This window comes from Trichechus manatus, unplaced genomic scaffold (assembly GCF_000243295.1).
Source record: "Trichechus manatus latirostris isolate Lorelei unplaced genomic scaffold, TriManLat1.0 scaffold00038, whole genome shotgun sequence".
NCBI classification, from domain to species: Eukaryota; Metazoa; Chordata; class Mammalia; order Sirenia; family Trichechidae; genus Trichechus; species Trichechus manatus.
Genome location: NW_004443974.1, coordinates 18,045,648 through 18,070,308, shown reverse-complemented (window position 1 = coordinate 18,070,308; position 24,661 = coordinate 18,045,648). Strand labels below are relative to the sequence as shown.

General features: G+C 43.5%; 1 protein-coding gene across 1 annotated transcript in view; it reads left to right on the top strand.

The window, feature by feature from the left end:
- The window catches only part of APBA1 (amyloid beta precursor protein binding family A member 1), a 250,412-nt gene that overhangs the window by 151,655 nt on the left and 74,096 nt on the right, over window positions 1-24,661 (top strand). The window contains exon 2 of the mRNA XM_004375797.2: window positions 14,392-15,654. Coding sequence (XP_004375854.1) covers window positions 14,461-15,654 — 1,194 coding nt within the window. The 5' untranslated portion in view covers window positions 14,392-14,460. The remainder of the gene's footprint in view (window positions 1-14,391; window positions 15,655-24,661) is intronic.

The window sequence follows — 24,661 nt, the reverse complement described above, 5'->3', positions numbered from 1 at the left end:
AATGAAACTACATCTGGAACAGCAGCTGCAATTGGAGTCACCACCTGGTTAAGTTTTCGATAATCTATTGTCATTCTCCAAGATCCATCTGTTTTTTGCACAGGTCAGATAGGCAAGGTGAATAGGGATGTGGTGGGAATCATCACCCCTGCATCCCTCAAGTCCTTGACGGTGGCAGTAATCTCTGCAATCCCTCCAGGAATGCGGTATTGCTTTTGGTTTACTGTTTTCCTAGGTAAGGGGAGTTCTAACAGCTTCCACTTAGCTTTTCCTACCATAATAGCCCTTATTCTATTTGTCAGGGATCCATTGTGGGGGTTCTGCCAGTTGCTGAGTATATCTATTCCAATTATGCATTCTGGAACTGGGAAAATCAGTACTGGATGGATTCGGGGACCCACTGGACCTACTATGAGACAGACATGAGCCAAGACTCCATTAATAACCTGACTTCCATATGTCCCAACTCTGACTGGCGAGCCACAGTGACGTTTTGGGTCTCCTGGAATTAGTGTCAGTTGTTTAGAGGGTAATGCTGTGTGGTGTGCGATGTAATCTCATGCCTGAGTCTTCCCTATGAAATCTTCAGTAATATCTACACTATTTTTGAATAAAGCAAATTAAAAAGAATTTTCCTTGAAGAACCTCATGTCTCCCCTTGAGGTGACTACCAAAACTTTTGGTCCTAGAAAACCAGGTTTAGATTGGATTTCACTGGTCTATATTTGGGGCCTAAATGAAATTAGTTAACTGGAAAAAGAATGTATCTGCAGATACCCTACCTCTTTGTATTCTAATCAACATGCCCAATGAACTCTTACAGATTTCCGGCTTATTCTTGAATCATTTCTCAGAGAAAATAGTTTTCTTCTTCCTCCACATTATGCTTCTTTTCCTGTTAACTTTCTGCTAACATGACTGAATTGAGAGAGTTGATTGTCTTGGGAGGCTTTGAATCAATATGGGATTTCTGGCTCATCAAATTCAAATTCAAGTCATCTCCAAAGTTGCTACCTAATGGTTGCTTAATGGATTTTGTTCTTTGAGAGTTGGGAAGCTGAATTGTCAGGGAGCAAACCTTCCTGATGCAGCTGTTTTTAATCATCCAGTATGGCCATTGCATTTCAGATTTGAGACATAACTGAAAAAAAACTTTGAGGATTGTTACCATCATATCCTGTACTGCTGTCCTGACTTGGGAATTAAAAAAAGCTCGGACACAATAATTCAGTTTAAAGCTTTGTAATTAGGATTGTGGATGACATTCTGGTATGAATTGGGGGAAGGAAAATGCTAGAGGAAGCTATGGAAAACTTGAGGGAATAGAAAGGAGCAAGTTAACTGACTTTCTAATGAGCCAAATAATTTGTAAAAGTAACAATAGGAGTAAATTTGAGGTGATGCGATCTCAAAGGAAATACTACATTTTAATGAATTACTGTTCAATTCATTCTCTGCCTGATAATCCCGTTTCCTCCTTGGTTTGCAATATGAAATAAGGAGCCTCTGAACACTAACATAACTGAACTGATTTTAGTGACTTCTTATCCTTAACGGTGTAGTGCTGCAAACATGACTTGCTGTATAAATGACAGGAATACTGGAAAAAGGGCCCAGGATTGGTTTTAACTGGTGACTTAATACCACTGAAATGAGTGCTGTGTAGCAGCAGACTTAATAAATGCAGTGGGGGTGAGAAAAGGACATTGTGTAAAACCAAAGCCAAAATCAAACCCGCTGCCATCAAGTCGATTCCTACTCATGGTGACCCCATATGTCATAGGGTACACCTGCTCCATAGGGCTTTCTTGGCTATAATCTTAACACAAGGAGCCCTGGTGGCACAGTGGTTAAAGTGCTCATCTGCTAAATGAAAGGTTGGTAGTTCAAAACAGCCGTTCTGCAAGAGAAAGATGTGGCAGTCTGCTTCTGTAAAGATTTACAGCCTTGGAATCTTAGGTGATGGGAAGGACAATAAAGGGGAAGTCAGCACAACTGGACTAAATCAAAAGCTAAGAAGTTTCCTGAAAACAAACAAACACTTCAAGAGACAGAGTAGCAGGGGTGGAGGTCTGGGGACCATGGTTTCAGGGCACATCTAGGTCAATGGGCATAACAAAGTTTACTAAGAAAATATTCTGCATCCCACTTTGGTGAGTGGCATCTGGGGTCTTAAGAGGTAGCGAGTGGCCACCTAAGATGCATCAGTTGGTCCCAACCACCTAGAGTAAAGGAGAACAAAGAACATCAAAGACATAAGGAAAATATTAGCCCAAGATATGAAAGGGCCACATAAATGAGAGACTCCATCAGCCTGAGACCAGAAGAATTAGATGGTGCCCAGCTACCACCAATGACCACTCTGACAGGGAACACAACAGAGTCCCTGACAGAGCAGGAGAAAAGTGTGGTGCAGAACTCAAATTCATGTAAAAAGACCGGACTTAATGGTCTGACTGAGACTAGAGGAACCCCAGAAGACATGGCCCCCGGACTTTCTGTCAGCCCAGAACTAAAACCATTCCCGAAGCCAACTCTTCAGACAAAGATTAGACTGGACTATAAAACATAAAATAATACTCATGAAGAGTGTGCTTCTTAGTTCAAGTAGATACACAAGACTAAATGGACAGCTCCTGTCTGGAGGCAGAATGAGAAGGTAGAAAGTGATAAGAGCTGGTTGAGTGGACATGCGAAACACAAGGTGGAAAGGGGGAGTGTGCTGTCACATTATAAGGATTGCAAGTAGGGTCACATATCAATATGCGTATAAATTTTTATACAAAAAATTAACTTGAGCTGTAAACTTTCACCTAAGGTACAATTAAAAAAAAAAAATTTACAGCCTTGGCAACCCTATGGGGCAAAGTTCAACTCTGTCCTGTAGGATCATTATGGGTCAGAATCGACTGGACGGCAGTGGGTTTGGTTTGGAATCTTAACGGAAGAGCCCTGGTGGTGCAATGGTTAAGCACTTGGCTGCTAACCGAAAGGTTGGTGGTTTGAACCCACCAGCCACTCTGTGGGAGAAGAGACCTGGAGATCTGCTCCTATAAAGATTACAGCCTAGGAAACCCTATGGGGCAGTTCTACTCTGTCCTGTAGGGTCACTATGAGTTGGAATTGACTCAACTGCACATCACAACATGGAAGCAGATTGCCAGGCCTTTCTTCTGCAGTGCCACTGGGTGGGTTTGAACCACCAACCTTTCGGTTAGCAGCCAAGCCCAAACCGTTTGTACCACCCAGGGGTGTTGTGTAGAGGAATAAAAAAGGAGGGATTGTAACACAAAAGAAGAAAAAAAAAACCTTAAGTTTATTTCACATATTTTATTAGAATCAGAATGATCAAGGAAAGGTTTGATTGTTAAAGAGCTAGACAATAAGGAAGTCTGCATGAATTCAGAATTTTCTCCTTAATCAAAGCTTGGATGTGATCAGAGCTTTTTGGTTGGCACTACTGAATTAAGCCAAGTTCACAGATTAATTTTCCTCCTTGCTTAGTGTTAGCCACAGTCATATAGATTTCAAGGTGGAGTGAAAGTAATGAGCCTGGATTTGTAGTAATCATATAAAAATATATTCATCCAGATGGCTCTGTCCCCCTTCAAAGCAGGCACTCTGAAGATAAAGGCACAGCCATTGACCAAAACAATTTTTAAAGCCCTCTTTTGGAACAGACTTCAGAGCTTAAACCAGAGTCTTTTGAATTATCTTGCCTGTCACATATCTTTGCCCTTTAGGGGTAGATATAATATTTGGAAAACATCAAATGCCACTCATAGCCAAATCTTGTAAATAAGGTGAATGATAAGTCTGAAAGTTACTCTTTGAGATAAAAAATAAAACATAACTAAATATGACTATAGAGTGCTGAAAACTATTTGCTGATATCTTCAAAACCTAGAAATTAACTCTGAAAGCAGTTCCAACAGAGGAATGGCCAAGACGTTTGGAGCCTGCCAAGGTGACTATTCTAAAAGGGATTACATCGATTTAGATGTTTATTTAAAAAAATCAATTGCACCACTTTATGGGCTCAGTGTAATGTAAGAGGAAGAACATGAACAGCAAGAGCCAGACAGACCCAGACCCAACCCTTCCAGCTCTGTGTGACCTTCGATAAGTGACTTGAGCTGTCTGAACCTCTGCCTCATAATCAATGGGGCAATGGAGATGATAATTCCCACTGGGACTGTTGTAAGTGAAACACCACATATATTGGCCTACAGATACATGGACAGAGTTTGTGATTATGTGGTGGATTTCTTTACACTCAGCCTTAGTTCAACAAGGACTAAAAGTAGCTTAAACGCTTGTCTTCCACCCCTTGTTGTTGTTGTTATTGTGTGCCATCGAGGCAGTTCCCACTCAGAGCCTCCCTATTGTAGGACAGAGTAGAACTGCCCCATAGGGCTTGCTAGGCTATAGTCTTCATGGAAGCAGATCGCCAGGTCTTTTCTCCCGAGGAATGTCTGGTGGGTTCAAGCCACTGACCTTTAGGTTGGCAGCTGAGCACTTAACTGTGCCACCAGGGCTCCTTATTCCACCCCTACATACTCTTATTTACAAAGGGGCAATATTAATAAATGCACTAGGTGCCAAAGTCATTTCTGTTAACTTTTTTTTTTTTTTTTTTTTTTTTTGCTTTTTACCACCCATAGTCCTGAAGGTAAGGGGAGGGAGCCATCCTGTGAAGGCCACCGGACAGGGGCTGTGACCTTCAGACAGTGATCTTGCAGGGAAGGAACTGGAAGAGTGAATGCCCTGACCTCAGTCTCCTCCCATTCGCTGATATCCCACCAGAGTTCCCCTGTGGGCCAAATGCAAACAGAAGCCAGAGGACGAGACAGCTAATGGTGCAGGCCAAAGGGGCCAGCCTCTCAGGGCATAGAGCAAAGTGGGGGAGGGTACAGAGTGGATCTACACGGGGAAACCGAAGATGTTTGGTCCATGTTGTGTCTTCCTTTAAGCTAGACACAGCGCTGAGCTCCAGGCATAAAGCCCCACCCTCAAAGTTGACATCTGGCCATTCAGCAACACTCCTTGGGTTCAGGTATTCAGCTCACTTTGAAATCATCTACCAGTACAGCCTTCTAAACCATGCTTCACAACTTCAGGCACAAGGTTATCGTGAAACACTTAAAACAATGCTTTGCTGAGGCCAGAAGTTCTGTGTCAGGAGAGTTTTTCTGACTATGTGAGCCTGTTTAAAATAGAAATGATTGCAGGAAGGAGAAGCATGGTTGTAAGCCCTTCTTGGCTCTTAGAATCACTAGATTTAATTTCCAAATGAATCAAAGTCAATTAAGGATTAATGAACTCTGGTCTTTTTTAAATTTTTTTCTGTCTTTTATATGTTACTCTTGTAAATAGATGTTGTTTAAAAGAGCCGATGATTTGAGTGAAGTTCTTGATGTCTTGTGTGTTATTGACTATGAAAAGGCATTCAACTGTATGGATCATAACAAATTATGGATAATATTGTGAAGAATGGAAATTCAAGAACAGTTAATTGTGCTCATGCAGGACCTGTACAGAGACCAAGAGGCAGTCATTAGAACAGAACAAAAGGATACTGAGTGGTTTAAAGTCAGGAAAGGTGTGTGTCAGGGTTGTATCCTTTCACCATACTTATTCAATCTGTATGCTGAGCAAATAATCCAAACAGCCAGACTGTGTGAAGAAGAACGCAGCATCAGGGTTGGAGGAAGACTCATTAACAACCTGTGATACGCAGATGACACAGCCTGGCTTGCTGAAAGTGAAGAGGGCTTGAAACACTGATGAAGGTCAAAGACTACGGACTTCAGTAAGGATTACACCTCAACGTAAAGGAAACAAAAATCCTCACAACTGAACTAATAAGCAACATCATGATCAATGGAGAAAATATTGAAGTTATCAAGGATTTCATTTTACTTGGATCCACAATCAATGCCTATGGAAGCAGCAGTCAAGAAATCAAACGATGTATTGCATTGGGCAAATCTGCTGCAAAAGACCTCTTTAAGGTGTTAAAAAGCAAAGATGTCACTTTGAGAACTAAGGTGTGCCTGACCCAAACGATTGTATTTTCAGTCACTTCATATGCATACAAAAGTTGTTCAATGAATAAGGAAGAGAAGAAGAATTGATGCCTTTGAATTATGGTGTTGGCAAAGAATAGTGAATATACCATGGACTGCCAAAAGAATGAACAAATCTTTCTTGGAAGAAGTACAGCCAGAATGCTCCTTAGAAGTGAGGATGGCAAGACTCTGTCTCGCTTACTTTGGACATGTTATCAGGAGGGACCAGTCCCTGGAGTAAAGTAGAGAGTCCTCAAAAAAGACGAAGACCCTCAAGGAGATGGATTGACACAGTGGCTGCAACAATGGGCTCAAACATAACAACAACCATGAGGGTGGTGCAGGACCGGGTAGTATTTCATTCTGTTGTACATGGGGTGGCTATGGGTCAGAACCAATTCTATGGCCCCTAACAACAACAACAACTTGATGTCCTTTGGATTCCCTGGTCGATGTTTCATAATTGATTTAACCTGTGGAAGGAAAATATTTATATAGGGTAAGGGAGATAGCTGGGTATTCTTATTCTGCCTCTCTTTCATTTTATCTGGAGAGTTCTTCTTTTTTTAAATAACCATTAATCTCCTGATCTATGCAGAGTTTTTTTGTGAATACTGCGTCCAGGGTATAGTCCTATTTGGCAACTACCACTGTTTGTTGCTATGGAAATTAACGCATCACCACAGTCTCAGGGTCACAGGCAGCCCCTCCAGTGGCTTGGTGGTGGGGGTCATGCAGATGGGAGCAGTATGAGTGCAGGTAGATTAGTCCAACGTGCAGTCCCAAGAAATAGGATTTTACTTCCAACTCCGGCAGGGGGAGACAAGCAACACTGAGCAAGTCCATGTAAGGTAATTATACTTCTTAAATATACACAAAAGTATAAAAACTGTTATATAAATGGAATCATATTGTTTGTCCTAGTTTTTTTTTTTTTTTGGCAGAGGATGGTTAATACAGTCTTTTTTCTTCTATTCTTTTCTGTTTGCTTCCACCTTTCACTTCTCCTCCCACCTCCACTCTCGTGTGTTTATGGTATTTTTGTGTGTGTGTGGCGGGGGAGGGCTTTGAATTTGTGTTTCTAGCAAGTTCCTAGGAAATTATACATAAGAATCACCTGGGGATCTTGTTAAAATGTAGATTCTGATTCAGTATATCTGGGGTGGAAATTCAAATTCTCAGCAAGTGTTCGAATGGGAACAAACAGGTTTGAAGCCCTGGTTTTTCGATACACCTGCATACTGCAAACCCTACTCCTACGGGTGGGGACGAATGTGCACACACGTATACCCTTCTGTGTTAATACCCTGGTACGATGCCTTTTGTTCTTTTTTACATTACATTTGTCTTCAGTTAGACCTTTCTTCTAAAACTGCTTCTGAATGTGTTAAAAGGGACAGTCTATTGGAAATTCTAATCAAGAACTACTTAAGGAAAAATCAACCGAAGTAATTTACAGCTTCCCTTTCTATTAGTCCCAAACCAACATGAGCCTCAGCTCACATTGAGATAGTTTGATTCAACTGCTGAATGGTGAAATGTTCTATTTCTAAATGTTGCACTGTGGTGGATTTCCCTCCCATTGCTTACTGTTTCCAGTGGGCTGTGGAACATTCCAGGACTGGGGGCAGGAAAGCCGACTACGCTTCACTGCTGGTAACCTAGAGGCCCACACTCCTGCAGCCGATATGCCACACCACCCCTTCCTCACATTGTGTGGGTGCTCCTGAGGAGGGGACCGTCTCGCTGGTGTCTTCCAGGTCATCAAAATCTTTTGCACAGGGGCAGCGAAATTCTTCAACCCATTGCTCCTTCATCCTCCGTGCCTACCACCTCAGCCTCTAGAGGCACATGGGCTATAATCCAGGGCATTGCTTGGATGACGGCATTCCTCTGCCAGGATGCTTATAAGCTCATGAAATCCAGAATCCATAACACAGTAGCACTTAAATGATTTGCAAAGGTAATGTAGTTGTTGTTGTTCTAACTCTAGGCCCCTTTTGTTCCTTGAACCTATTTCTATTTTGTACTTATCACCAGGTATTGTAATTATTGAAGCTGTCTGCCCTTGAATGCTGGGACCATGGTTTAGAAACATTTGCATCCCCATTGCCTAGTACAGCGCCTGGTTCATGTCCATTAAATGCCAATTGGATCAGCACACTCAAATGTAGGAAAATGTGAGATCACTAGACATCTTTGGGGACTTAAAGCCTCAGAAGAAGGTAGAGGAGGTTACATGGGTGGATGAGGGCAGCAGAAATTCTAGATGAAGAGAAGAAATGAGTTCTTCTCCAAAGACTGATTGTGCCAATGTCTACAAGGCTCCATATATAGGGGGTGGGGTTGGGGAATAAAGATTGTTTTTCTTTTTTAATCATTAAAAATTTTCTTGAGTAACTACTGTGTAGCCTCTGTGCTTGGTACTGGAGAACCAAAGATAAACAACAAAACTTTTTCTCCCAAGGACGTCATATCTACAAAGAATTGTTACTCAGACTGAAAGGTGCTATAACCAAAGTGCTAGACAAAGTACAGTGGGGACTAAGGGAGTTTAACCAATCAGGCTTTGTTACACTCCTGCCTTAGAAACCTTCCAGTGACATCATTCTAAACTTTTTGCCACGGTGACCAGGCCCTGCCCGGCCCTCATCTCCCACCACACTGTTCCTTTTTCACTCTACTACGCCATTTCTGTCCCTGAACACAGCAAATCCTTTCTCACCTCAGATCTTTACACGGCTGCCTCTATTTTTAACCATTCAGGCCTCAGCTCAAATATCGCTTCCTCTGCTACTCTGTACGTAACACCCTCTCGTCAGTCACTTTCTATGTCATTAAAAAAAAAATTGCTGTTGAGTCAACCCCAACTCATAGCAACCCATGTGTGTCAGAGAAGGACTGTACTCCATAGGGTTTTCAATGGCTGATTTTCAGAAGTAGATCACCAGGCCTTTCTTCTGAGGCACCTCTGGTGGACTCAACCAACCTTTTGGTTAGCAGCCGTGTACGTGTTAACCATTTGTACTGCCCATGAATTCCTCTATGTCATCACCCTGTTTTAGTTTCTTCTTAAAACTTCACACAATCTGAAATTCTCATGTTTTTTGTTTACATAATTTTTGTGTGTCGCCCCCCGCCCCACACGAGTGAGGGCTTCCAGGGCAGGGAAGCCTTGTCTAGCTTGGCCACTGTTCTGTTCCAGTGCCTAGAACACTGCCTGGAGGCTGGCATGTAATAGACATTCATTAAGTACAAACTTAATCTGAGGAAGACAAGGAAGAGTCACCTAAGAAAGGTTGTAGGTGAAAAGTATTCTGAGAAAAGGGAAAGTAGTTAGGGGCAGTACAAGAGTTTGGGGTGTTAGAACACAGGGTACAGGGTGAAGTGTGGAGACACATGTTTGCCATGAACAGGACCCGAGAACCCAGACCCTAGAGCTAGAGAGCAGGAAACAAACACCAGGGCCATCACCACTTACCATGTGTGTGACCATGTGCAGGCAATAACCTAACTCTTCTGTGCCTCGGTTTCCTCGTTTGTAAAAGGGTTGATAATAACCATACTCTCTCCACAGGCTAGTGAGTTATATGAAAAATGCTTAATAGTGATTATATAGTATATGTTGTTGTTGCTGTTATTTGCCGTATAATAACCATACCCTCTCCACAGGCTAGTGAGTTATATGAGAAATGCTTAATAGTGATTATATAGTATATGTTGTGGTTGCTGTTATTTGCCGTATAATAACCATACCCTCTCCACAGGCTAGTGAGTTATATGAGAAATGCTTAACAGTGATTATATAGTATATGTTGTTGTTGCTGCTATTTGCCGTATAATAACCATACTCTCTCCACAGGCCAGTGAGATATATGAAAAATGCTTAGTAGTGATTATACAGTATATGTTGTTGTTGCTGCTATTTGCTGTCAAGTCAGGTCCTACTCATGGCAACCCCATGTGTACTGCTGGAACAGCTCCCTAGGGTTTTCAAAGCTGTGGCCTTTTGGAAGCAGATTGCTAGGCCTATCTTCCAAGGCACCTCTGGGTGGATTTGAACTGCCAACCTTTTGGCTAGTAGTCAGGCACTTAACCATTTGTGCCACTCAGGGACTCTTGGGTGCCATCGAGTCAATTCAGACTCATAATGACCCCACGTGACAGAATAGAACAACCCTATAGGGTTTTCTTGGCTGTAATCTTTACGAAAGCAGATTGCCAGGTCTTTCTCCCACAGAGCCACTGGGTGGGTTCGAGCTGCCAGCCTTGCGGTTAGCAGCCAAGCTCTTAACCATTGCACCACTAGGGCTATATGCTAATTATATTGTATATATAGTTATAGTTAGGTAAGCATTTGTGCTATCCAGCAGCAGGGAATCAATCAGCAGCAGCGTTCTGGGATTCAGATTTGTACTTTGGAAAGATAAGCTTGTTGGCAGTGGGGAAGATGGACTGGTGGTGGGGGGTTGAGTAATTTAGAGTCAGGGAAGCAATTGTCTAGGCAAGATGGATGTGGCAAGGACAGTGGCAGTGAGGATGATGCCAGACTTATTTAAGAGAATGGACGCAGTCATCAGTTTTGGGGAAGGGTTAAGGGAAAGAGATAAGTCAGTGATGATTCCCAGGTTTAGGGCGACTGGGTAGCTGGTGGTGCCACTCACCCACATAAGAAATACAGAAAGGGGGGAGGTTTGGGATCCAGAGCCAAGAGGGACGGTGAGGAGATACGACTCATTCAGCTGAGGCAAGGTAAGTTTGAGTGCTGTGGGAACTCTGAGTGGAACTGCCAGCAAGAAGACGATCCCCCCCAAAACCTCCTAGATCACAATAGGATGCTAACATGCTTAGCACTGTACTTATTAGAATTTAATACATTCTTAATAGTTAGCGTTTATAGTTTTTGCTTTTTAAAAAAATACTGGAGGAAATATTTTTGTCCACATCTGAGTTTTTCTTTCTAGATTTCTATAAGTAGAATCACTGGGGAAAAGGTTATGTAGCAATTAATCTTGCCAAACTGCTTTTCAGAATGGCTGTGCCAATATATATTCCCACACTATCTGGGGATTCTTTAAAAACAACCTGAATCTTTTCTATAAATACCACCCCCAAACTTCCAGGGTATAGGGTTCAGTCTCCAGTGTGCTGCTGAACGACCAGACCACCAACTTCAGCTCCTTCCTTAAAAGTTGCTAATTGCCTTTGTCCTCAGAAAATCCCTCAAATCAGTATCTGTTATTGGTTAATTAATATGTCATCAATACCATAACCTAAATTATCTTATTTAAACCATGATGGTGAGTGAAATATAAACACTCTGTGCATAAATGTTCCCCTGAGGCTTGGAATGGGAATAAAAGAATGTATTTAGTGACTAGAAAGCTCCACTGCACCAAAACCACATTATTTTAACAGCATTTCCCCCAAAAGAACTGGTTTCTTGTAACTTTCTTTACCATCATTTAATATATGTACGTGCATGGAAATCCTACTTCCTTTGAATCAGTAAGCGCTTTATGAGAGGGCACCACTCCCAGGCCAGATACTGTTTTAATCCAGAATAAGGTAAAATTTCTTGTTAATACATGTATCAATTGATTTTCATCAAGTAAAAGGGGAAAGAGCCATTTTCAGTGAAGACATTGTTTTGGCCCTTTCTGCACATGGTTATGATGACTCGCTGGCCATTCAGGGGCTTTGTTTGGTTGTTGTTACTGTGTTCCTAACACTGACCACAGGAGTTCCTGGGTGGTTCAGATGGTTACCGTACTTGGCAGCTAACCGAAAGATTGGAGGTTTGAGTCCACCCAGTGGTACCTTGGAAAAAAGGCCTGATGATCTACTTCTGAAAAATCAGCCATCGAAAACCCTATGGAGCAGAGTTCTACTCTGGTGCACACGGGGTCGCCATGAGTCGGAATCAACTCAGCGGCCACTGGTTTTAACACTGACCACATACAGCTGAAAACACCTCAGAGTAACAGTACCCAGGGAAGTATCTGGTATCCCTTTTTGTGAATGTTTGCATTGTGTTCATCAGACTTAGATTTGTACATTAAGGAACCAGTGTGCCTTTAATATATTTTTGATCTGTTGTCTTTTCCAGAGGGTCCTTATAAAGAAAACGAGTGGGTATATACAATAATCTTAGGTAGATGATTCTTGTCCATGCATTGTTTTGAATTGAGTATTTGTTTTGTACTTTCCATAATCCTCTGGAGGTCACTTAACCAGCCGGCCCTCAACACCAACACTTTTGTCTCTTCTGCTTAGACATTAACCACCCACTAAGGTCTAAAAAGAGACTCATACTTGCTTCTGGTAAACTTTCTCATACTTAGTCCATAGTTACTGTTCTCAGGGGTTAATGAAAAGGAGGCCACACTTTTTCAAGCGAAGCTGGCTCTAACTTGTATGAATTGGGACTCTTGTCAAGTAGGGAAGCAAATGGGGCTTGTTCAACTCTGATAAACCATGATTGTTTTCTTCTAATGAGTGTCAATAAGAGATGAATCCATCAAAAAAAGGGGAGGAGGGGGACATGATACTTCTGCTTGCAGGTGGACTGGTAGCTCCAAAATGGCTTCCTTTACTACTGGGACCATCATAGTGCTTGAAGGAAATTGCTCTGGTTGTGGTGGGGAGTTAAGTGGAACGTAACGCATCTCAATATTAGAGAGTTAATCACACATCCCTGGTCTTCCTGGAGCTTTCTGCTATTACATTAAAGAGCTCACTTTTCTTCCCTTTTTTGGGCTCTCCAAAAGAACACAACGAGAAAAGTTTACGTGTATTGTTGAACCCATTTACCACAAGTGTCTTGAAATCACAGGGATCTCACCTATTTTTTGGTGTCGTTCTTTATATTCTTTTTCCATATACTGTGCACAGATTATGCTGTAAAGCCATTTTGTGATTAGTATGAGAGGGTTTGAAACCAAATCTCCCTAGCTACTAGTTCCCTGGAAATAATAAGCACGACCTATATTTTTAAAAATTAGCCATATTCAGTTTCAGCTGTAATGGTGATTCATGTTATTGTTAGTTGCCATTGAGTCAGCTCTGACTCATGGAGACCCCGTGTACAACAGAAGAAACTTTGCTCAGTCTTGTCATCTTCATGATCCTTGGCATGGTCAAGTCCATTGTTGCAGCCACTGTGTATTGTGAGTGCTTTCCAACCTAGAGGGCTCATCTTCCAGCACTATATCAGACAAATTCTGTTGTGATTCATAGGGTTTTGTTGTGATCTATAGGGTTTTCATTGGCATCAGAAGTAGATCACCAGACCTTTCTTTCTAGTCTGTCTTAGTCTGGATGCTCCGCTGAAGCCTGTCCACCATGGGTGATCATGCTGGCATTTGAAATACTAGTGACATAGCTTCCAGCATCATAGCAACATGAAAAGCCACCACAGTACGACAAACTGACAGATGGGTGGTGGTAATTCATAAAATGCTAATTCACAGAATCATAGAATTTTAGATCCAGGGTGTATGGAGGTGGTGAGTGTTAGAAATTAGATGATGTTTCCTTAAGTGTATTTGACAGAACACTGGCCTTTAGGAAAAAAGTGTTTCCTGGTCAGACGAGTTTGGGAGACCCTGCATCCTTTATCACACCCCCAACCCTTGAATATTCACAATGAAAAGCCAACTCCAAGTCAGCATTTCCCAAATGTATTTGACCATGGAGCCTTTTTTTCCTGTATAATAGCTGTTCACATCCTGCATGTAGGAAATGAGTCCAGCATAATCGTGGAGAGCCAGAATATTAAGGCACTTGCTGGAGGTAATAGAACCAGGACAGAAACCGACTGATTGACAGCCCCTCAGAATGGCTGCTTATTTGTATTGACAGCAGTGGCTTCAAAACATTTCAAGAGTATTTTTTTCTGGAAATTTATTTAAAGAATTGTTTGTAAAGTACTTAGGTTTCCAGTTTAAATTAGATTTATCGTTTAGCAGATGGAAAATGTGTCAATTGGCCCATTCATTTTAGTAATGCTCTTTATTCGTATGCATCAGAATTGGAACCTGAGTGGCATGCATGTTCATGAGGTTCTCAGTCTGAAAGGGGGGAAGGGAGATGCCAATAAGCAGTTAAATAAGTGGGTATGTAATTACAAATTATGGTGAGTGCTATGAAGAAAATGAACTATGCGCCGTCACACTTAGCTTAACTTTTCAGTAATTTATTAACTGACCCAGATCCAGAAAGGATCAATAAGCAGCTATTTTTGTGGTTATCTTGGTACTCAGCTCATAACTACAATTTGAACCACCTAATAGCCCCTCTCCCTTTCTTACTTTTCTAGCCCCGTGGAGCAAAATGAGCGTGCAGTGAGCCGGCTCAGCCTCTCTCCCAGCGGTCCCTGACGCCCACCATGAACCACTTGGAGGGGTCCACGGAGGTGGAGGTGACTGACGAGGCTGCAAGTGGGGAGGTGAACGAGTCGGTGGAGGCCGACCTGGAGCACCCCGAGGTGGAGGAGGAACAGCAGCAGCACCACCACCATGCGAGTGGCCACCCGCGCGGGCGCACCGTCGAGGACCTCCGCGCCCAACTCGGGCAGCAAGAGGAGGAGGAGCGCGGCGAGTGCCTGGAGCGCTCGGCCAGCACCGAGAGCGGCTTCCACAACCACACAGACACGGCCGAGGGCGACGTGATCGCCGCGGCCCGCGACGGCTACGACGCGGAGCGCGCGCAGGACCCCGCGCAGGACCCCGAGGACGAGAGCGCATACGCCGTGCAGTACCGGCCCGAGGCCGAGGAGTACACGGAGCAGGCGGAGGCCGAGCACGCCGAAGCCACACACCGCCGTACGCTGCCCAACCACCTGCACTTCCACTCGCTGGAGCATGAGGAGGCCATGAACGCGGCCTACTCGGGCTACGTCTACACGCACCGGCTCTTCCACCGCGGCGAAGACGAGCCCTACGCCGAGCCCTATGCCGACTACGGGGGCCTTCAGGAGCACGTGTACGAGGAGATTGGGGACGCACCCGAGCTGGACACGCGCGACGGCCTGCGGCTGTACGAGCAGGAGCGCGATGAGGTGGCAGCGTACCGCCAGGAGGCCCTGGGTGCGCGGCTGCACCACTACGATGAGCGCTCTGATGGAGAGTCCGACAGCCCGGAGAAGGAGGCCGAGTTTGCGCCCTACCCGCGCATGGACAGCTACGAGCAGGAGGAGGACATAGACCAGATCGTGGCCGAGGTCAAGCAGAGCATGAGCTCGCAGAGCCTCGATAAGGCGGCCGAGGACATGCCCGAGGCCGAGCAGGACCTGGAGCGCGCCCCTACCCCGGGCGGGGGCCGCCCTGACAGCCCTGGGTTGCAGGTGCCGCGGGCGGTGGGTACTGCAGGCAGCGGCGAGGTGGTGCAGCGGTACAGCAAGGAGAAGAGAGATGCCATCTCGCTGGCCATCAAGGACATCAAGGAGGCCATCGAGGAGGTGAAAACCAGGACCATCCGTTCGCCTTACACTCCCGACGAGCCCAAAGAGCCCATCTGGGTCATGCGTCAGGACATTAGCCCCACCAGGGACTGTGACGACCAGAGGCCGTTAGATGGGGATGTAAGTATGTGCGTTTCGTGCTTGCTCGGCTCCACTTGCAGCTGGGGGAGACGTGTGCTATGTGGGCTTGTTTGTCATCGAGAACTGACTTTATGGGATAAATGGTCTGTGGGGTCGCTAGGAATATTTCCATGGTAAGCCTCAGAAACAGCTTGCACATAAATTGCTGCGAGTGAAATACAAGGGGTTGAGGGGAGCGTTAAGTGCTAGGTGTACTCATCTTGCCCTCAATCAGTAATGCTCAAACTGTACCTGGAGGGCTTAAAAAACAGATTCCTGGACGCCCTCCCAGAGTTTCTGATTTAGAAGGCCTGGGGTGGGGCCGGAGAATTTGCATTTCTAATGTCTAATATAAACAAATCCAAACTTAGGAAGGAGAGGCTTTATTGGAAAGGGTTCTGGCAGAGGGGGAATAGGACTTTTGCTGTAGGGGGAAGGGAGTCTATTGCAGTAGGGAGAACGCTCTGACCATAAAATCTGCAAGCCTCTCAAGGGTTAGGCAAAAATGAATTTTCTTTTATGTTGTTGTGTTCCCTCCCACTGATTATCGCTCATACTGACCCTATGGGAAAGAATAGAACTGCCACGTAGAGTTGTCCAAGCTGTAATGTTTACAGGAGCAGATCGCCAGATCTTTTCTCCCACAGAGCAGCTGGTGGGTTCCAACTGCCAGCATTTCTGTTAGCAGCCCATTGTTTTAACCATCGCGCCATCAGAGCTCCTTACCCTTGTTTAAAACCAAACTCATTGCTGTTGAGTCGATTCCGACTCCTAGCAGCCCTATAGGACAGAGTAGAACTGTCCCATAGCATTTCCAAGGCTGTAATCTTTACAAAAACAGGTGCAGTGGTTAAGTGCTCGGCTGCTAAGCAAAGGGTTGGCGGCTCAAATCAACCAGCTGCTCCACAGGAGAAAAGACCTGGCAGTCTGCTCCCATAAAGATTACAGCCTGGGAAACCCTATGAGGCGGTTCTACTCTGTCACGTAGGGTGGCTGTGAGTCTGAATCGACTGATGGCCCACCACAGCAACAGACAAGGCTAGAAAGAACCTGATAATGAGGATGGGGGATGAAAGCGTAGCTTGAATAGATAGATAAGTAAATCAGAGAATGTTCTACCCTGAGGCCAGCTATTCGCAGGAGGGGCTGTTAAGAGAGGATCATATACTGGCCAGACTTTAGGGACTTGGGAGAAGGAGAGAAGTTAACTAAAGTTTGGTTAACAAGCAGTTGGTTTCCACTGACCAGCAGTTCAGATAATAAGGCAAAGAATGGGAATTTGGAGGGTCTGTGGTTGGCACAAATGGTTTGCTCTTGGTGACTAACTGAAAGATTGGTGTTTTGAACCCACCCAGTGACACTGCAGAAGAAAAGCCTGGTGATCTGCTGTAAAGATTACAGCTAAGAAAACCCTGTGGAGCTCAGTTCTACTCTGTAATACACGGGTCGCCATGAGTCAGAATCAACTAGATGGCAACAGATTTGGTTTGCTTTTTGTGTGGCCTTGTCATAGGTAAACAAGGGGAGCATCCATGAGTCTTATCTAAGTCATATGGGGAAGGGTAGTTCTTTGCAGTTAGCCATTTCCTGGAACACACAAGGGTGAGATATTCCTTAACCTTCATTGTTTTCCAGGATCACAGGGCTCCTGTTCAGCATGGTCACTAACAAGTTTCTAGGTGCTACTGATGCTGCTGGTCCCAGGACCACAATTTGAGAACCACTGCCTTAAACCATTCCCTTAAAGACTTGGGATGGGCAGTGTGGTCTCTTTGGAGGAAATCTTTCTGGGCCCTTTCCTCCCAGGGGTTTCTACAGTTTTTCCACCCACCCTGTGCCTCCTTGGAAACCCTGGTGGTGCAGTGGTTAAGAGTTTGGCTGCTAACCAAAGGTCAGCAGTTCGAATCCACCAGGCGCTCCTTGGAAACCCCATGGGGCAGTTCTACTCTGTCCTATAGGGTCACTATGAGTCCGAATCAACTTAACAGCAGTGATGTTTGGTGATTTTTGTTTGTTTTTGTGCCTCCTTGTGGATTTCAGTAAGTACTTGGTTTCCAGTTCTGGTGGTACATCCTTTCGTCTTCACAAAAGACAGGCTCTCAGTGTAAACCAAAGTGTGCTTTACTGTGAAGAGCTGCTGAAAGCTACTGCTGCCCCTCTCGACATTTTATCTTCCATTTCTGAAATACCTGAGAAATTGAGTGTCACAATCTGTTCAAAATAAATCAAGACAACTAACCTTTGCCCCAGTTACCTTGCTGTAAAGATTCTATTTCTGCTCTAGCTCTCACTTTTCTATTCTCTTGAATAATTTTTAAGCAATTCATTTAAAAAATTGGAGCTCGGAGTATAAGAACGGTCACAAGGTTAAATTCGATTTTATTTAATTCTGCATTTTATAATTGCACCAGGCTGTGTCTCAGGGTATCTTTTGGAGTGAGAAACCGTTATTGTAAGCTGGGTGTTCATTTTACTTATATGTAAAGGGCTGCGCAGCTCAGAGACGTATCATTCACCTCCTCTTTCAATAACAGTCAGCATTTGCTGTTAGCTGATTAAATTGCTCCCACCTCTAAGGCAAGGTTGGAAACCAGGAGGGAAGGAAGTGGCATACTCCACGGCAAGGGGGCAGCATTGAGTCAGTCAGAGATGCCCTGTATCTCTCCTGTTTTTCCAGGCTTCAAATTCAGATGGTTAAAACAAAGACAAAAAAAACAGGTGCGCTTATGTATGTAGAATTCTCCTTGACCTCCAGCTGTCTCCAGGTTCTTCCCACTAGGAGGGATTGCAGCACGCATTTTACAAATGAGGTGGAAATGGAACAGGTTTTCAAAAGTAGGGAGCTGGCAAGGGGCCAGGTTCTGCATCCTTTTAGGAACTTGGAAAACTGACAGAGAAAACGCTGCCCGAGCATTTGATCCAGGCGCTGGCCTCTTCCTTCAGCTTTCTGACACACTCCTTGAAATGACCGGCTTAACCATGTGTGGTTAACAGGTTTAACTAACTACACTGCTGTTGCAGCTGAAGAAACCCACAGCACACCCTACAGTAGGGCAAGGGCTCGCTTTTATTCGTTTGAACTAGGAAAACAACCCTCTTACATGATGTCCCATTCAAAACGTAGAATGAATCATAGAATATTGAATGCCGCTTTGATAACCCGTGGTGTCAGAAATTCAGTTTGGTGCTGAGAAATTGATGAGTAGGGCTCACTGGGCTATGAACAGCTAAAACAAAGCAAAACCAAAATCCTGTTTTTAAAGTATTCCCCCAGTCATTTTTAAGCCATTTGAATTTGTGGATTGTATTTCATCTGTTGTGCCATATTTATAGGAAAGGCCTTCATTTACTACCCCATTTGATGGTATTTTGGGGGGAAAAAGATATATATATATACACACCACATATATGTGTGTGTGTATATATATGGTTTTTCTGTTGATTTCTTCCTCAGCATTAAAAAGCATTTACTGAATGCTCATTCCATGTCTGTCATTGTAGACACTGGCAAACCAAAACCAAACCCGCCCTCATTGAGTACATTCTGACTCATGGAGACCCTGTGTGTGTCAGAGTACAGTCGCGCTCCATGGAGTTTTCAATGCTGTGATCTTATGGAAGTAGAATACCAGGACTTCGTTCTGCAGGCGTATTCTAACCACCCACTTTTTGGTTAGTAGATGAACACAAACTATTTATGCCACCCTTGAAAATGGAAAGGTGTTATTAAAAAGCAGTGTGTTCTCGAAATATGTCTTGGAGGTGCTGGTTAAAAATGCAGCTTCCTACACTTCCTTTCCAAATCAGAATACCTGAGGTGGGGCTCAGTGATCTGGTATTTGTCTTTTGTAAAATCTCCCTGAGGTTCTTAAGCATGTACAAGATTAAGAACCACTGGTTTAAAGGGAAAAAATGTATCAGCTGGGCAGTTTCCCCAGAGAAGGGCTGTGGATTTGAAACTTAACCTAGTCTTTTATTAGCACAGATATGGATTTAACATTCCCACTCTGATTATGGTCAGCAAATAGACCTGGAGAGGTGGCCCTGACATTCTTCTTACAAAAGCAGTGTATTCTCTCTCATCCGTTGCTGGTGAGAATGTAAAATGTTGTAGCCACTGTGGAAAACAGTTTGACGATTCCTCAAAAAATTAAACATAGAATTACTACATGACCCAGCAATTCCACTCCTAAGATATACCCACAAGAATTGAAAGCAGAGTCTTGAACAGATACTTGTACACCAATGTTCATTGCAGCATTATTCACAGTAGGCAAAAGGTAGAAACAACCTAAATGTCCATCAACAGATGAACGGATGAACAAAGTGTGGTATATACGTATACTGGAATATTATTCAGCCGTAAAGAGAAATGAAGGGCTGATACATGCTACAACATGGATGAAGAACATTATGCTAAGTGAAGTAAGTCAGACTTGAAAGGACAAATAGTGTATGATTCAACTTATATGAAATATTTAGAACACGCAGATGCATAGAGACAAAAGATTATCAGTGGTTAGGAGAAAAGGAAATGGGGAATTATTGCTTACGGGAGACTGTTCTGGGTTTCTCTTTGGGATGATGAAAAACATTTGGAAATGGTTAGTGGTGACGTTGCCAAGCATGGTAAATGTGATTGACATCACTGAATTGTACACTTAAGAGTGGTTGAAATGGCAAATTTTTGTGATACATATTTTACCACAATTTTTTAAAAAAGCAGTGTGTTCTCAATATGACAAGATCAGAAACTACAATGAAGCAAAAAGAAGAAAATTTTTTTAAAAAACACCTGTATTATCCCTTGCTAGAAATAACTGTTATGAGGAACCCTGGTAGCGCAATAGTTAAGTGCTTGGCTGCTAACTGAAAGGTTAGTCGTTCCAACCCACCCAGCACCTCCACAGGAGAAAGACCTGGTGATCTGCTTCCATAAAGATTTCAGCCTAGAAAACCCTAGGGGACAGTTCTTCTCTCACATGGGATCACTGTGAGTCAGCGTCGATTCGCAGCACCTGACAACAACGGTAACACATCTGCTTTTAGCACTGTTTTGTAATTCCTTCAGAACATTGACAGTGTTTTTCTCTTCACTTGGAGCAAACTGGTTATTTGTTTGCTGATGAGTTGTGCAGAATGAGAATAATATTGCCCATTCACAAGAATTCATTGAGCACATACTAGGCAGTCAGCACTGAGTGAAAATAATTGTTTTGTGAAAATTTGAAAAAATACTGTAAGTCCTTTGCTTTCTCTTTTATATGTTTGAAAACTACCTCCCAGTCCCCTTCTTGAAAAATGTTAATAATGAATCACCAGTCCTGAAAAGTTCCACAGCCTACTGAACTCTCTTCAGGCAACAAAATCATTTTGAGTAGAGAGCAAAATCCCAGTAGAATCAGAGAGATTGGTGATAGCAAGCACACCGCCTTAATGGGGGGGTTTGGGCTGCTTCATGTGGTGGTGGTGTACAGCTTGAAATGGGCTTTATCTCTGCTCCCTCCTAAAACTACAGTAAAAGCACAGTTAATAACAAACATATGTAAACTCACAAGCAGAAAGAAACTGAGGGAAGAAAGAACCACAGATGAGAGCAAAAACAGTTTGGTACACCTAAGTGGTGGACGTATTTCCAATATTTCCAGTTCTTTCAAGCACAAGGAGAGTTGTATCTCCTCATTTTGTAGAAGTTAGGCATGAAGTGGAGCCCTGGTGGTGTACTGGTTAAGAGCTACAGCTGCTAACCAAAAGGTCGACAGTTCCAAACCACCACCTGCTCCTTGGAAACCTTATGGGGCAGTTCTGCTCTGTCCTATAGGGTTGCTATGAGTCGGAATCGACTCTACGGCACGTAACAACAATAGCAACAGGCGTGAAGCAGCATGAAATGTAAGCAGAAGTGGAATGTGGTACTTCTAGGCAGGAGCAATGAAGAGCATGCTTCCTTCCTCTGTCATAGCAAACCGTGAAGCCTTATGTTATGATGGCAGTGTCACAAGATGGTGGCACCTCTTTCAGCATGGTCCCAAATGACCACAATGAGACAAACTCACTGCTGACCCCTGTGGGACGTGTACTGTGAGAGAAGAATGAACCTTTATTGTTTTACACCATGGAGATTTTAGAGTGGTTTGTTACCACAGCATAGCCTGGCTGATACACTGATTAGGTTTCCATTTCCTCTACTCTGCCCAGTGCTTGTGGGGAGGGGGATAACCAATTAGAACCAAGTGGATTTGTGCTGTAGACCTCCCGGGGTGTGGCTGAAAAGGGGAAGGTTGTTTGAAAGTTTGTCTCAGGAAGCCTTAGAATACATCCCTTCTCCAGCCCATCCAGCCAGGTTACTCCTGCTCCCCAACACCACAGAAGATGAAAGGTATACTGTAAGGAAGGGGTGCACCAGAGAAGCCCTGAAATGGGTCGGTAGCCACAGCCAAAGATGAGAAATCAGGTGCCTTGTGGAAAACAGGACCTACTAAGCAACAAGACCCTTGAGAATGACAGTTGTCAGGTGTAGACACCCAACCCCCGCCCCTAATTCCCAGTAGGAAATTAGTGTATTCTTCTATGAGCGAACTGAAAGGCCCAAGAGAAAATACCTAAAGATACGAATGTTTGGGGTTTTCCAGCATGACACTTGGGTCTCCTTCTTATCACTCCATGGTGAGGGTTATTTCTACTCATAGGTCTTCCAATAGGACCCTCTCTTAAATATGAATGGACAGCCAAGGATCACCACACATTTTAAGAACCTCGCTAATATGAAAGACCTGAAAAAAGCAAATGGAGATGGAACTTTGGGGGAAATAAAGGCAGTGCTCAGTGTAGGGGAACACTATAAAACACTTATAATCAATATTCCTCTAAAAGGTAGGAGAAGGTAAGGGAGATAATTAGAACAAGCTGCCAGTTTTTAAAAACAAAAAAAAAGCTAAACAAAAAATAGACAGCAAAAATTAAAAAAGAAAACTTCAGTAGAAAGGTTAGAAGACAAAGTTGAGGAAATCTTCAAGAAAGTAGAACAATAAGGCAAGAGAATGGAAAATGTAGAGAAATAGATAAAATGGAGGGGAAGATTGTAAAAGACTGTTTTCTACAATGATAGGATGTGAGAATTTCTAGATTAAAGGATTCCACTTGGTATTAGAACAATGAAAAGAAAAAGACCCAGAGAAATTTTAGAACAGAAGGGAGAAAGAGAAGATCTATAAGCTTCCAGAGGAGTGAAAACCGGATACAAGTGATCAGGAATCACAATGGTGTTGAACTTCTCAGAAGGAACACTGGAAGTTGGAAGGCCTATACCCAGTCTAATTTCCAATTAAGTGTAAAGGTGGAATAAAGATGTTGTGATGGTTAAGATTGTGTGTCAGCTTGTCTGGGCCCTGATTCTCCTTGTTTTAATGTGATCACTCCTGTGATTGAATATACTGTGAGTAGCCAGTCAGATGAAAGGGAGTCTCCCTGGGGGTGTGCCCTGCATCTAAATATAAGCAGACATCCTGGCTTTTTGCTCATTCTGGATCCTGTGGCTATCTCTTGTCGTCTGATCTCTGGTTCTTGGGGCTTGAGCTGTCAGCTTATTTGCCGAACTTGGGATTCATCGATCTTCACAGCCTGTGAGCAGCGCCCTGCTCTCTGACTGCCGATCTTGGGTTTGCCAGCCCCTGCAGCTACGTGAATCAGGAGAAACCTTGTGGTCTTGCCTGCCAGTCTTGGAATTTGTCATCCTTCACAGCCTGTGAGCAGAGCCCTGCTCTCCAACCTGCCTATCTTGGGCTTGCCAGCTTCTGCGGCTCTGTGACTTGGGAGAGGCCTCTACCCTGATCCATGGACTTGGGACATTCTAGCCTCTACAATCGTGTGAGCTGTTTCCTTGATACAAATCTCTCTCTATGTATATATTTATACACTTTACTGGTTTTGCTTCTCTTGAGAGCCCAGCCTAAGGCAGATGTTTTCAAATATGCAAGGTTCCAGAAGACTTACCTACCATGCATCCTTTCTCACGAAGCTACTAGAGGATGTGCTCCACCAAACTGGGGACATACACCAAGAAAGAAGATGCAAGATCCAGGAGACAAGATCCAACCCAGGAGAGAGGCAGAGGAATCTCCAGTGATGGGGAAGGGAGATCCCAGGATGATAGCTGTGTGTAAGGCCAAGGCAGCAGCCTATCCAGTGTGGCCCATAGCTTGGAGGGCTCTGGTTAGGAGGTTTCCAGAAAGAGTGAAACTGAGAGATTTCCTGATATGTTTGTACTGAAAGGAGTTTTAGATTGTTTTAGGAGAATTTGGCATAAATTATTGATCAGTATATATAAAACTAAGCAAGCAGAAAAACAACTCAGTTATTAACTGACTGGAAACAATTGTTATACAGGAAAGAAAAGTAGTAGTAATACACATGTGGCTCAGCAGAGAAGAATATATGTATAATCTTCAGAATGTAAACACTAAATGTTGATCAACCAACAATTATAATAGTGAGAGGATGAGGGAATGAGCAGTATAAAAGAGATAAATCCTAATCTTTTATTGTAGGGAACCAAGAGATAATGTCTAAAATTGAAAAAGCAAGGTGTGGTGGTATAAGCATGGTATTTACGAATTTGTAAGTAAGTACCAGAAGAAAGTACTAAAAGAGTTGGGAGTGGGACCATGGACTGGGGAGGAGTAGGGGGAAAGGATTTCAGTTTTTGCCATAAGCCTTATAGTACTGTTTGACCTTTAATACTATGTTCGTTTAGTCTTCGCTTTAAATTAAAAATATAAAAGAGTTGAAATCATTATTCAGGGATCACTCACTATACAGAGGGATCTTTTTTTTTTTTTTATTGTACTTTAGGTGAAGGTTTACAGAACAAATAGTTTCTCATTAAACAGTACACATATTGTTCTGTGACAATGGTTAACAACCCCATGGCATGTCAACACTGTCCCTTCTCAGCCTTGGGTTCCCTATTACCAGCTTTCCTGTCCCCTCCTGCCTTCTCGTCCTTCCC